Source organism: Patiria miniata, unplaced genomic scaffold, assembly GCF_015706575.1.
Source record: "Patiria miniata isolate m_02_andy unplaced genomic scaffold, ASM1570657v1 HiC_scaffold_22, whole genome shotgun sequence".
NCBI lineage: Eukaryota > Metazoa > Echinodermata > Asteroidea > Valvatida > Asterinidae > Patiria > Patiria miniata.
The window spans coordinates 13,494,186-13,508,774 of NW_024037061.1; the positions used below are offsets into that span (position 1 = coordinate 13,494,186).

The window sequence follows — 14,589 nt, forward strand, 5'->3', positions numbered from 1 at the left end:
ATTTCGGTTTCACCTCGCAACATTGCTGACACGAAATGTTACGATGGGCGCTGAGACTTCCGTGATCGATACTTCAGAAATGCAAGACGCATGGAATAAATAACAATCAGGGAATCGTAAACGGTCTATTGGTTCAACTTTATTTGCAAAACATTATTTAAAATATACTCTTGGGAACACAGAATCGTACATTGAAGACCGAGTATGTTTCATGTCACAAAATATTCTTAAAATAAACATGGATACCATGATATTTTGGTGACGTAGTTTGGGTTTCGACCAATTGGAGGTCCCAAAAATTTTTTTTTTCTTGTTCGCCCATTCATCCTCAATAAATCGGGATCGATAAAAAATGTGATTAATTTGTCAAAAAAAAAAATAACAGCACTTTGTTTTCACTGGACCACTGTCACTGATGCATTGATTGTGTACCCAACTTCATGGAATGACCCATATACAATGTGTATGTACATGTAAATACCATACATGTATCAGTACATTGGATTATGTTGGAGCTACGGTACATGTACATGTATGTAAGAGTAACTTGAGAAGTTGGTGTATTGTGCATGCCATGTTCTTCATACATGCTCTTCAGTTTAGTGCTTTTAAGTTTTAGTCAATAAAAAAAAGTTTTATTTTATTAACCCTAACTCCCTTCTGTCTTTGCTAGAAGCACTGGCATGACTGGACCAAGTCCGCCCAAATCCATCAATCACACTGCTTCCATTAATCATGCATGCTTTGCTTTAGGCCTCCAGGCCCAAGTCCATCATTTTCCATCAATATTTAGTCACAGGACCAAGTCCCCCAAAATCCACCAAAATGGGGGATGGATTTTGATGGAGTGGGGAGGTTAGGGTTAATAGTATACGTGTAAAGGTACCGGGTACCATTAAGGAGACACGTTATTGTAATTTCTTCGCACGATGGGAGACATCGGTCATTAGGGAGACATTTTCATGTCTCTCTAATGTCACAGCCCCCCTTTAGAGGCAAAATTTTATTGTCGCAATTAGATTATATTTGTTGCTCGTGGTCTAATAAGTAAACCTACCGAAATTCGTCGAAAAAGGAAAAGGGAATATTGGGTTAAGGTACATTTACACTGTAAGTTTGAAAAATGTTGTGCACAAGTCTATGGGGATGTCTCCCAAATGTCCAATCCAGGGTAGTTATTATTATTATTATTATTATTATTATTAATAAAGTACCGGTACATGAACTGGAACCCCCTGTAACGTGCATGTTCATTGTTGGTTTTACAGCATGTAAGGACACAGAATAGGATCATACAGTATATGTACACGTAATTAACTCAGAAAATTGGCTGTTATGTAAGTTTTAACCCTAACTCCCTAGCATAATTTAACAGGAACCATACCCATTCTGGCAAATTCCAACACCCACATGGGAAATTGTACACACACACTGTTGGACTTAGTTTCTGGAGGTACATGTATGCCAAACCCAATGTAAAAGACCATCAGTTTAGGGGTGCTGTACCTATCCCAACACATTTAAACAAAACCTGCTGTTGGACTTTGATGGGTTGAGTTCGGTTAGGGTTAAAGAAAGGTACGGTATGTATTATTTAACTCAATTATTAGGAGGAGATCTGTCTGTTTTATCTGGTTGATTTGCATGTTGCCAGATCTATACAACTAAGACACCCTATAGCCTGTTAAATTTAATGTTTTCAAATTATTTTTTTTTGGTATCGTTTGCAGATCATCAATATTCAAGACATCATCCATGCGAACAGTATCGACGAGCTGAAAGATGTGTATCCTTTTTGAGATAATCTGCTCAACACTGCGAAAGGGAATCACTTGACGTCCTTGCCCTTTCACGCAATCACGCATCATCAGTTGTTAACGGTTCAGTTTTTTTTAATGGTTAAATGTTGATGAGCATTGGTGTAGGGTGTTCGGGTATTAGGAGAGAAAATAAAATTCTCCTTACAATATTGTTTGTTGCACTTCAATCGGACAAGTTATTGCCGTTTAAAGATGGTATTTATCGACATGTCAAAAAAGTAAAATACTGAGTAAAAGACCCTAACCCTGCTGAATCCAACAGGCTCCAACTATGTCACGTACCCGATGGAGCCTGTTGGATTGAGCAGTTAACCCCATGTGTACATTCCTCATGCAAAATGTTGGATTCAGCAGGCAACTGAACCACATTATAACGCATTGAACTGTTGGATTCAGCAGACAACTAAACCGCATTATAACGCCATGTTGGACTCCGTTGGATTCAGCAGACAACTGAAAATGAGGCACAGTGGATTGAGCAGGAAAGTCCAGCTGGACTCTGTTGGATTTAGCAGGGTAGTCCTAAGGAAGTACTAGGGGGTTAGGGTTAAAGTTTCGAGTTCTGTAGTTATGAAAATTATGAAAGATGCCAATAAAAATAGTCCATGACTTTTATACTATTTAAAAAAAAATTGTGTAGTAGACATATCAAAGATTACAAATATCAATGCATCTGAAAATCAAAAAAAAATTACCCCCCATTCGTTTATTTGCATTTTTCTCCACTACGGATTGTGCCAAGTGCCTCATTTTCCAGAATGCCTCGCATATAAGATAGAAGTTGAGGGTGAGGGGTTTTGATGGGAAAGAAAATTGCACACTTGTTCAACCGAACTCTGGCTCAAGGTAGTTCAAGTAACTTCACCCAAACACACACTAGACAACTATGTTGGGACTAATATAGCCGTGGATTTGGTGTCCGCCTACATGTGTACCAAGGTTGGTTGCATTGCTTGTTACAACCGCGTAACAAGCTTATCATAATAACATGTAAAATCAACTGAGAGCCAGAATCAAGAGTTTCATGAAAAAGTTCAGGCCATCGTTTCACTAGAGTCGCCTTTATTGCTATTAAGGCTTGGATTGTAAGATACGTCATTAATCAACCACTACTCAACGCAGAGAAATGCGTTGATTTTTACCTTGTTAGCACTCTCGAGTTTAGTACATTTAGGCGCACGCACGGCACAACGTTGTTCGTTGAAGTAGTCTTGAACCCAAGTCTTTGTTGTATCCGAGCCTGCATGCGATACAGGCGGCCAACGTGCTTCACTGAGTGCGGGCGTGTTGTGTGCTAAGCACACGTGGCATTCAGACTGGAAGTCAAGTCTATCATTTCAGTTATCGGTGGTTTCCGATCGCAGTGATATATGTGAATACAAAAAACGTCGGGTACCAACTATGTTTTCGTGGCGCGCATCGCGTAGTGCAAAGGCCATGTACACCGACAGTGTTGTGGAATTGCATCGTTCATGTCTCGTGTCGAATATTACATTGGAAATTCGGGTAGGCAGAATAAATAATAGGAATATGGAAAAAGTCAAAGTGATTGCATGAACCAACAGCTTAAAGTCCATAGAAGCAAAAATAAAAACTAAACGGAAGTGGGCTTGGCTACAAGATAAAGATGACAATGGGGACTTTGTGTCGGAGTTGACATCTCTGTCAACAGTGGTCCTCAATGAAACTTGCTCGTGGTGGTTTTTTGTGTGTGTGTGTTTTACAGATGAATTACCTTGACATTTACCATTGAAATCCAGATACATTGTACAGAGTCTCATGGAGACGGATCTGTACAAGCTTCTCAAGACGCAGAAGCTGAGTAACGACCACATATGCTACTTCCTCTACCAGATCCTGAGAGGCTTAAAGTACATCCACTCGGCCAATGTGCTGCACAGGGACCTGAAACCTAGTAATCTACTGCTGAATACTACCTGTGATCTCAAGGTAACGGGGGCTTGTTCCAGGTTCCAGTCCAGCCCTGGTGTTCTCCAACAGGGGTTTTGGGAGGGTGGAAAGCCTTGATGAATTTGTTTATGCCGACCTGGTGATGTTTTTCTGCCCTGGTAAAAATTTACCTCCCTGCTAATTGTGAACATCACTCACTTCATTTCGTTGCTGATTTAGCAAAGACTACTTTACTTCGTGGATTCCTGATTATTTAAAGGGAATATACAACATTTTGCAAATATCGAACAACAAAACTACCAAATTTTTACGAAATACCTTACTAGGATGTTGGTAAATGACAGTCTAAAGCATCCTGTAAAATTATGGCTCCTGGTCAGCTGCAGTGAAGTCATTTACAAAAAAAGTGGTATTTTTGTATAAATTTCCAACGGTGGTCGGCCAACCATCGTTGGAAAAACCTAACTATTTTTCAATTACTGCTCCAAATTTACCATTTTTTTTTCAGTCCAAATTTTGTTTGCTATTGGTTACATGTTCATGAACGGGTGCAAGCCAGCTAGACTGGTTCCCTTACCTTTCAATTTTCTGGCATCTATAAATTGATACATTTCATAATAGTGGAGTCAGGGAACCAGACTACTTGAACCTTTTTTGTTTTTCTTGGTTTTTCCAGCATTTTGAACACAAAACTTCAAACATGTCAGTTTAACATTATTTTGATCTATTATATTAACACCTCAACTACTTCATTTCTGACAACTACAGCAAAAGTCAATGATGTACATTCCCTTTAACGTTGAGCATCAAAATCTGATGATTCAAACCCTGATGGGTTGTGTTCTTGGGCAAGATATTTTACATTTTACTAAACTTGCCTGAGCTCTCTAACCAGAAGTACATGTATGTGTACGGGTTATTGTACCTTTGAGGGTGGAGACCAGGGCCCAATTTCACGGTGCTGCTAAGCACAAACAGTTGCTTAGCACAAAAAAAGTCTGGCTTATAAAAGCAGGTTACCAGCCAAAACTCCACTTGATGTATATTGCTAGTGATTAGTATTCAGCTGTTGTTTGCTTAGCATGAAAATAACTTGGACTTTTTGGCTGATAACCTGCGTCTATAAGCCAGACTTTTTTTTGTGCTACGCAAATTTTTGTGCTTAACAGCGCCGTGAAATTGGGCACAGGGCCCAATTTCATGCCTCTGTTTACTGTTAACAAAAAATCCCTGCTTACTATAAGCAAAATCTCCCTGCTTACTATAGCAGAAAATCCTGTGCTTACGGTTAGCGCGGAATTCTGTGCTTATCAGAGACATGAAATTGGGTCCAGATTGTGCTGATTTCGAGCTGCTGCAGAAAAAGTGGTCGCATGGCCTGATGAACGGGGGTAATAATTGTGAAGCGCTTTGAGCAGACGTGAGATTTTTCAGACTTCGGACTGTAAGCAGACATTTTGGATCTGAGAAAATTTGATGACTTTGCATAGAAAGCAACGCAAAAGCACTTTTCATCCAATTTACAGATTCTGTTGTCAATTGACAATCTCATTCCTGTTTGAGACTTTGGTCCATAAAACGCCATATTAGCGTGTCATTATTATCAAATATACTTATAGTGAACAACACTTACTCTTTTCTGTGGAGAGCCGTGGCCTCGTGGTCTGGAGCATTGAATTTGTGGTCTGCGGGTAATTCTGCAGGTTGTGGGTTCGAGTCCAGCCTGGGTTTATGGTGTGTGTGCCCTTGGGCAAGGGACTTTGTCAGTCATTGCTTCTTCCCACCCATGAGTAAATTGGGTACCTGTGAGTGCTGAGATGGTTTTTGCGGTTGATTTAGCTGCTTTGCCCTGAAATGGCAGCATCGAGCTGTATACTCCCCAGGGAGCTGAGATTGTCTTTGGAATGTTTCATGGGCCCAATGAGCAGGGTGATAATGATGTAGCGCCTTGAGCACCAATACTGGTGGATACGTGTGCTTTATAAATAAGGGAATAAATGTGTGCTCGAGAGGTTTTAATCACTCTGTTTAAGACTGCTTAGAGTCTGGGTGCTGATAATTACCCGAGCCGGAGGCGAGGGTAATTATCAGCACCCAGACTCTAAGTGGTCTTAAACAGAGTAATTAATACCGACCGAGCACGTATTTATTTCCATTCATAAATACCTTTTCGGTAAAATAAAATCAAGGAATTCGTTCAAAAAATCGTGATTTTGATCAACAAGTTCACTCCAGCTTTTTGAAACATCCCTTTAGCAAAATAATGGAGTGTTCAGCTGGCGAGTAAGATGTAAACAACCCTTTTATGGAGATTGACGCGCGCGTAGCACGTTCTGCGCGATGTCGCGCAGAACGCACCTGGGGCGTTGCGTTTTGAATTTAGAACTATAAAATGCTGACTCACTGGTAGTGTTGCGCATGCCTACGTGAGGATTGTGAACGTTCAACCAATGAAACGGTAAGAGGCACTGGATTTTTAGGAGTCCACATTTTATGTGACACTGGAAAAGTGTTTAAGACCAGCTAGCCATGTCTTTATCATCCGTTTAAGACCGGCCACGTGACGGGCTCTCGACCAATAGGAATGGCTAAACTGTCTGAGGTATTTATGAATACATATTAAAATACACATTATTTGTAACCCCTTCCACCTGACAGATCTGTGATTTTGGATTAGCCCGGATAGCTGACCCAGTCCACGACCACACAGGGTTCCTGACAGAGTACGTGGCCACGCGTTGGTACCGTGCCCCGGAGATCATGCTCAACTCCAAGGGCTACAACAAGAGCATTGACATATGGTCCGTGGGCTGCATTCTGGCCGAGATGTCCAGCAGCAAACCACTCTTCCCCGGAAAACACTGTATCCTTTTATTGGGGGGGGGGGGGGGAATGCAAAAATGTCATTCTTGAAAATAGTAAATTGTAAATGTTGCTTAACCCTAACAGAACTCAACCCATCAAACCCCAACGGCATGTTTTGTTGGAATTTGTCAGGATGGGTACAGTACCCCTAAACTGACTTTTACATTGGGTTGGCACACCTCCAGAAACAAAGTCAGAAATAGGTGTGTGCAGTTTCCCATATGGTGTTGGAATTCACCAGGATGGGTATGGTTCCTAGTAAATCATGCTAGGGAGTTAGGGTTAATGGTTAGCAGAGAGTTCCACTAGCCCTCCTGCTGTCTGAACAGTCACAGGCAATCAAAACTCAATCCTGTTCCCCTGCCATGACTACTTTGTGTATTTTAAAGTTCTGTCCACGGATAACAAGGTAAGTGTTCTTTCAGCAAAACGAAAAGAAATCACATAAGATGTGTGTGAATTGTTTTCGTTTTGCTGAAAGAACGTACACTTTCTTGTGATACGTGGACAGAACTTTAAAACATCGGTTGTGTTTAAAATTCCGTAACTTGAAAAGTACATGATTGATTCGAATGATTCTTGTACTAAAAGAAAGCTTGTGAATTGGGCTTTCATATCCTAGATTTGGAAAGTGCTACATGCAGAACTTCACTAAAACAATAGTCACGACATTTGGGTTTTGCTTTTTTTGACTCACCCTGTATACTCGTGGGCCAATTGGTCATATTCCTTGGTTTTGTGTTGGATTATTCCACCTTAATCTTGTGTGCCACAGATCTAGACCAGTTGAATTATATTCTGAACACCCTTGGGTCACCGTCCGTTGACGACTTGGACTGTATCCACAACGAGAAGGCTCGTAACTACCTGAAGTCGCTACCCTTCAAACCCACTGTGCCCTGGAATACTATCTTTACAAGAGCTGATCCTAAATGTAAGTCTCAGAATGTAGTTTTTTGTGTGTATATTTTCTTCATTCAACACACATTTGTCTTCAATTTCTGTATGTAAAAAGAAACACATGCTACATTTCATATTCATGTGAAGATTCCAAAATATTTGAGGTAGAGTACATCATTTGCAGCTATCCAAAAATTAAATGACAAAATTATTGTTGAAAAGCTTACTTGGTTTAAAGATATCGATGGCACTAAACTCCCTGTGAAATGATTCTTTCTGGCATGCTGTCATTTTGAAGAAAACAATAAAAGAAGGTAATTTCCAAAGATGCGTCTAAAGACGCATTTTTGGAAAGTAATTCGTTTTCAATTCGGCGACTGGTGCGCGCAAGCGTTGACATGACGCACATGCGCACGTGGTTGCTACAATTTGTCGGTTCAGTGCTTGACATCACGTAGCTGCAATCGGCTGAATGAGAATGCGTCCCAGACGCTGATTTCAGGTGCAATTCAAAACAGGGCAACTTTTAAATTGAAATCGAGATCCTAGAATATTGTTTTTTTGGAATATACAGCATTCACTGAGCTTAAACTTCATCAGGTAAGTTGTTAAGCTTCCTTCTTTGGATTTTGAGCCCTTTTGTTGCTTCAAACGAAAAAATGCACAAATGACAAATGACGTACCGGTACTTTGCCTTTAAATCCCAAAGTTAACCTGAAAGAAAATTCTGAAATGAGCTCAATGTGCCATTTTGGGCACTTAAAGATATAGTCCATCATTTGTAATTTGTGCATTTTGTTCGTTTGAAGCAACAAAAGTGCTCAAAATCTAAAGAAAGGTACTGAACAACTAACCTGATGAAGTTTCAGCTCAGCTTCAGCTGTATATTTCGAGAAAAACAGCGTTCTAGGATCTCAATTTCAAATCAAAAGTTGCTGAATCATGTTTTTTAATTGGGCCTGAATTCAGTGTCCGAGACACGTTCTCACTGAGCCGATTGCAGTTACGCGATTTTGCGCACTGATCCGACGAATTATAGCAACCGCGCGTGCGTGTGCATCGTGCCAATGCTTGCGCGCGCTTCGCCGAATAACTAAACGAACTATTAATTTAAATTTCCTACGGTGCGTCTTAAGAAGCACCGTTGGAAAGGCCTTCTTTCGTTGATTACTTCAAAATGACAGCTTGGCAGAAAGAATAATTTCACAGGGAGTTTAGTCCCCTTACTATCTTTCAACCAAGCATGTTTTTTAACAATAATTACGCCAGCTACTTTTCGGATAGCTGCAAATGATGGACTATACAGCTTTAAACACTTGAGCATGAAATGATAATAGTAGGACAGAAAGTTGGAAAAAAATACAAATGTGAACACAATAAAAGTTTTGTGGTATTCATTTAGTTCTTGCTCAAAGACAAATTTGGGAACTTTTTCCTAAGAATGCCGAGCCGTTGGAGTGCAAGAAAAATATTGATTGCCTTTGGTATGATATGCAGGGAACTCTCACCCCAATCTTCCTTACATTGCAGTAAACAATGACTCCATTGATTCCTACGATTTGGGTAACAATTTCAAATACTCTTTTTTTTTTTAAATATTTTGTGTCAACTTTCTTAGGTCTGGACCTGCTGGATAAGATGTTGACATTCAACCCAGACAAGAGAATAACAGTGGAGGACGCACTGAAGCATCCTTACTTGGAACAGTATCATGACCCCACCGATGAGGTATGGGCGTGGCTTGGGCCTTTGAGATGGGGGAGGTGTTCCATAATTTTTTTTTTAGGCATTTTGCCTTTTCTAGTTGAAGGAGATGTACATGTTTTTTTTCTAAACACACTAAGGTACCAATTTTCACTGAATTTTGTGACGTTTGAGAAAAACAGGAAAAATATGTTACATAATTTGTGTATTTTTTTTCATATAATTTGCATACGTCTTATAATGTCTGTTTACGTTTTGACATTGACAGCCTATAGCAGAAGAACCCTTCAAGTTTGAGACAGAGCTGGACGATCTTCCCAAGGAGCAGTTGAAGGAGCTCATCTTTGAAGAAGCCAAGAAGTTTATCTTGTTACCCAAGCCAGAAGGAGAGGGCAGCGAAATGAGTTAGGATGTCTCCCCAAAACCTGGGGGAGTAAGTCCAATCAATGTAACCAGAGAGGTAGGGGTGCTGGCTGAGACTGGTTTGATCCGGTGCTCACAGGTTGAAACCGCTCATATGGTAATTGAGTTGCTTGTAATGGTTGTGTTCCCTGAGGCAATTTTCTGCTTGTATAAACCGGTCTAAGCCAGTTTCATCTTTCTTCTTGCCAGTGCCAACTGTTTCAGCCAAACATCGACATCTTCTCGTTGTAGTTTATTTCTCTGGAAACTGTATTTTATTAACCCAGCGGAGGTAAAATGATATCAGCAGGTGTCATACATATATGTCAGTTTGGTGGCAACAGATAATTCTGGAAGAAGGATATAAAGATGTTGGTTTCCTTGTAAATATATTTTGAACTTTACAATGTACACTGACAGATACATGGGACATTCATGTAGTTGTGGGATTTTTTTTTTTTTTCGAATGAAGAGAGTTTTATCATATCAAACAAAGAATTACATTCGGGAGGAGCAATTTGAATCAAAGTTAGCCAAAATTATAGAATAGAGTCCTAAACCCTCGACACAAAATATGCAGTGCTACATATATGGGAATATGAAAAGTAGCTGTAAGGGCAGGATAAGTGGGTAAGGGCAGGCACAAAAGAGTGATGAATTTGTCCAAGCCAGATATTCAGGGGGTTTTTCGGGTCGGTTCGGGTCGGTTTGGTTTGAGGGAGTTAAGATCGGTTTCGGTTGGATTCAGTTTAAATCTCTAATGTTTCAGGTCGGTTTGGTCTGGTTTACCCAACCCGATGCACATCATAAGTCGGGACCGGTTTTTCCACTGTGCATTCTAACTGTCCAACATGCCCAAGTGCAGTCCCATCTGTCAGGTGCCTATAGATAGTCCTCACCCAAACCAGTTTGTTCCGGCTTTGCCCAGTTTTGTCAGGATTGTCCACTCCATGGATTCCTGCATGGGATTTATCGCCATCCTGATCATAAGACTGGTTCTGCTAAGTTTTGCCCTTTTTTCTGTCGGTGTAGATTATTTCTGAAATTTGGTTCGCATTGCTCTGTTTGTCTTCATGCTGGTTTTGTGGATTTTTTGGCATAGAAAATTGTTGATCATAGGAATCAACAATCCTCCCCCTTCCTTGCTCCTTTATTAGCCGCAAATTTTTATTATAAACTAATTATTATAAAATTTGATATAAAAGAGAGGACAGGGTTAATCTATACACGTTTTCTATTTTTTCCAAAACATTTAGGAACATATTTAATGTTAAAAGCACAATTGTCCTGAACACCTGAAGAATTTTTTTTTTTGGTAAAAACATTCCCACTTCTGTTTTCTTTTATTAAGTTTCAACAATTTCCATATATTCTGAGAACTACGTAAAGGCACCCATTGATTTTTGTTGGGGTCAAGTATTACATATTGCATTTTAATTAGACTTTTTTTTACAAATTTTTTTTTATCGGTGGAGGTGAGGGGGTATTAGGTTAACTGGAAAGGAAATGCTGCTTTTTGCAAACAAGTAAATTAGAACAATATAAAAATTAAAAAAATTAAAAATTAGAAAAAAAAAGAGTCTTATGCTTGAACTTTTTTAGAGTGGTATCAACAGCTGAGTAAATTTTGTATATTTTTGTCCAAATTATGGGAAGTGTTTTTTTGTGTTATTATTAATCCCCAGCACAGAAACTCTTACAATTACAAAAAGTAAATTAATTTTTTTAAGCAAGGAAAAATAGCCTTCATGCCCAGAGTCAATTTTGAGCATTTCTGTTAAAAGGGTTATATCACCTCTGTCTTGTGTTTCGTAAACTCATTCTACACTTTTGAATTTCTCATGATTTTTTGTTCTCAACATATTTTTCTACTGTTTCAAGCATGATTGACCAAATTAAATAAAATTAAAAATGGAAGCCTGTACATAAAAAAGTAATATTATATAAAGGGAAAAAAAAAATCAACAGTCGTGATAGTGTTTATACTATATATTTACAGGATAAATGTGACTTACCGGTATTTTTGTGTTTTGTAGTGTTTAAGTACTAATTACTCTAAGATTATGTAATCAAATCTATCTTTTAAAAAGTTTATGAATCATGATGGAGATGAACAAATGCACATGTACGGGAGTCTTGATTAATGTATAGACTACCCCCCCCCCCAAAAAAAAAAGTTGGGAAAACTTGCCTAGATTTTTGAGACCATCATGTAATGATAAAATTAAAATTGTAATTTTGTTCAATTCACAGAAGAGTAATAACATTGAGTGAAAGTTCAGGATGATATTTGTGGAACACAAATCCAGCATTGATTATGTAAACCTAATTAAAGTTTAGAGAATGCTGTTTATCGTTGGACTGTGGTTTCCACGTTTTTAAGGAGGTGGAGTCCTCTGTGCTGTATCGTGGGGAGCAAAGAGCCATGCTGCACCTGGAACTGAAAAGTTGTGCTGATTTTCAGTAAAAACTGCGATGCCAAGATCACACAAAAGCTCGGAGTGTGACGGTGCGAGCGGCAAAGGCCATCATAATGTACATACCTTGGCCCTGGTGATGAGGGTGTCTCTTTCGGTCGATGGCGTTGGGGGTTGTTTTTGCGACAGAAACATGTCTGATTGAACCACCACTGTCGTTCACGCAGCGCGGTGTTATTCGATCTTTGCGTAGAACCGAAGTCGACAAAACGCTTAACCCAAACATGAAAACAACCCCAACAATTTATATGTTAGAAGTTTAGAACAATTCAGCGCGAGGCGTGTGATTACGATTGTCCGGCGTGTGAGCATGTGAATTGACTCTTGAGGTGTGCGACACACGCCGGAGGCATGACACTGTAGATCTGTATATAAATACCGTACACGTACTTCATCATTTTTATATTGTGAATACTTGCACCATTATGGAGAATTTACCCGCTTTTGCAATCTGTATTTTGTTTCTAATTTTGAGTGGCCCATTTACTGATTAGTCTTGGTCCAACTCTGCATTTTGATTTTGTGTGGGGTCTTGTGTACTGTGCTCATGCAGGGATTGGCTGCATAATTGGAACAATAAAAAAATCCAGGCTTGGACTAAGACTATTTACTGATAAGTAAGCGCACTCTTTCACTTTGTGTACTGTGTATGATCTCTCTGAAGTGATCAAATGATTATGTTTGAAAAAACCCCACAAAGTTTGTTGTAAGTGTTTTTTTTTTATCCCTGTGTGATGATGATGAATTGTGTCCGAATCCCTGGGCTATAGGCTATGAGAATGCATGCGGCATGCACGCAAGCCCGGCACCACCAAAAAAATGGCTTCAAATTGTGAACGCCATGATAAAATACATCTGTCATGGAAACCTGATTTCCCATCACCAGAGGGCGCACTCTGTTCACAGAGAGTGCACTATAGCGGTACATATTCATGTGATAATTAGTTTGCCGTCCTGGTATTGCCCGTAATGTTTATTTCCCATAATGTATATTTTTCATGAAATCACTGCCCATAGCAGCTAAAAGTCTCTCTCAGCTGAAAACAAATTATCTAGTAAGTAGCTCCATTTCTCAAGTTACTTTTGTGGAAAAGATCATATTTTGCGTTCTTTGTGCATATTGTCAATTTAAAATTTGAATGCCAAGATTTTCGTCATCAAAGTAAAAAAAATAATGTGACACTTTAAGAAGAACCAATAACGTTCTGTCATACGTAGAAAAACAGGTTAAATATGTTTGCAGAAGTTAAGTTCTTTGTACTTGAAGTTTTCTTAGGGCTCGAGCTTATAGCGTGGAAAAGAGCCAAGTTTGTTAACATTTGGCTAAAGTGTCCTGCACAAATTTGAAAACAAAGTTCGAAATTTCTAATCAATGGTATATGATATTTCTTTACAGCAGAACGAAACTATGATTTTACGTAGATAATGGATCATGTTGGCTGAACGTGCTTTACCATGGAGAAGAATCTTGTCGTTTTTTCCTAAAAAGAAATTAAAAAAACTACAGTACCTGTTCTGGAAGAATCATGTAAAGCAGATCGCTTTTAAAAGGTTTATATATTCAAACAAAAGTATAAATTAAATATTTTTAATGTAGAGAAGAACAAGAGAATTATTTTCTACAGACTAACTACGTAAGCCTGCAAGCTTGGCAGTCGTATCTCGTGTTAATTGTACATTCTGTACATGTGTAGACTGCTGTAATGGTAGTGAGTTACCCATAGCGTATCCATAACTTTTTGGTCTCCCCATGTGCTTAATAAAAAAAAAATAACAAAAGGCTTCAGTTGTATTGAAACCATTTTCTTGAGTCATGGGTTGTCTGTGATTGCTAGTGACTGTTCTCCAAGAATTCGGTTCATGGGGTAGGATTCACTGCCTATAACCCCACCCCCGCCCCGTGCCAGCGCCCCTCATAACTCAGGGGACAGCAGAAATCATATTGAGAAAATGAGACCCCAGATCGCACCCCCCCCCCAAAAAAAACCCCCCACACATTTTGCACCTGATCAGGGGAGGGGCAAATTGCCAGGTTAGGTGCTTTATAATCTGCAAACTGAAATTTCAGATTAATATGGATTTGTACAGAAAATCCCTTAATTGTAAAGTGAAGGCCTAGATCTACATCACTAGCAAAATGCCCCCCATCTGTTAGGAAATGTTCAAAATACTAAAATTGCAAATTGATACAGAAGGGTGGAGTTGAGGGGGTGTGGCTAAGTTTGCCCCCCCCCCCCGACCATAATTCTTTACTTAATGGGGAAAAAAAACATTTAATTAAGTTCCCTGAATAACTTCATCAGTTGACTGTCAATATTGCAAATCTTAAGAGATTCACTGCTTCAGGTCTTTGGACTTTTTATGCCTGGCTACAACCATGGCAACAGAATTAGCCATCCACCGTGACCCCTTTTACAAATCTTGGGACAGCCACGCCCCCTTTGGCAAATGATTCGAGCGCAACACCAGTGATGAAATACATTATCTCATTGAACATCTCATGTGGACTT

The 14,589-nt window shown here is 39.4% G+C and overlaps 1 protein-coding gene across 1 annotated transcript in view; it reads left to right on the forward strand.

Moving 5' to 3' along the window:
- The window catches only part of LOC119730216 (mitogen-activated protein kinase 1-like), a 49,164-nt gene extending 35,303 nt beyond the window's left edge, over window positions 1–13,861 (forward strand). Inside the window, exons 3-8 of the mRNA XM_038203007.1 lie at window positions 1,731–1,786; window positions 3,581–3,770; window positions 6,390–6,594; window positions 7,372–7,530; window positions 9,115–9,224; window positions 9,469–13,861. Of these exons, the coding sequence (XP_038058935.1) occupies window positions 1,731–1,786; window positions 3,581–3,770; window positions 6,390–6,594; window positions 7,372–7,530; window positions 9,115–9,224; window positions 9,469–9,609 (861 nt within the window). The 3' untranslated portion in view covers window positions 9,610–13,861. The remainder of the gene's footprint in view (window positions 1–1,730; window positions 1,787–3,580; window positions 3,771–6,389; window positions 6,595–7,371; window positions 7,531–9,114; window positions 9,225–9,468) is intronic.
- Window positions 13,862–14,589: the final 728 nt, after the last annotated feature.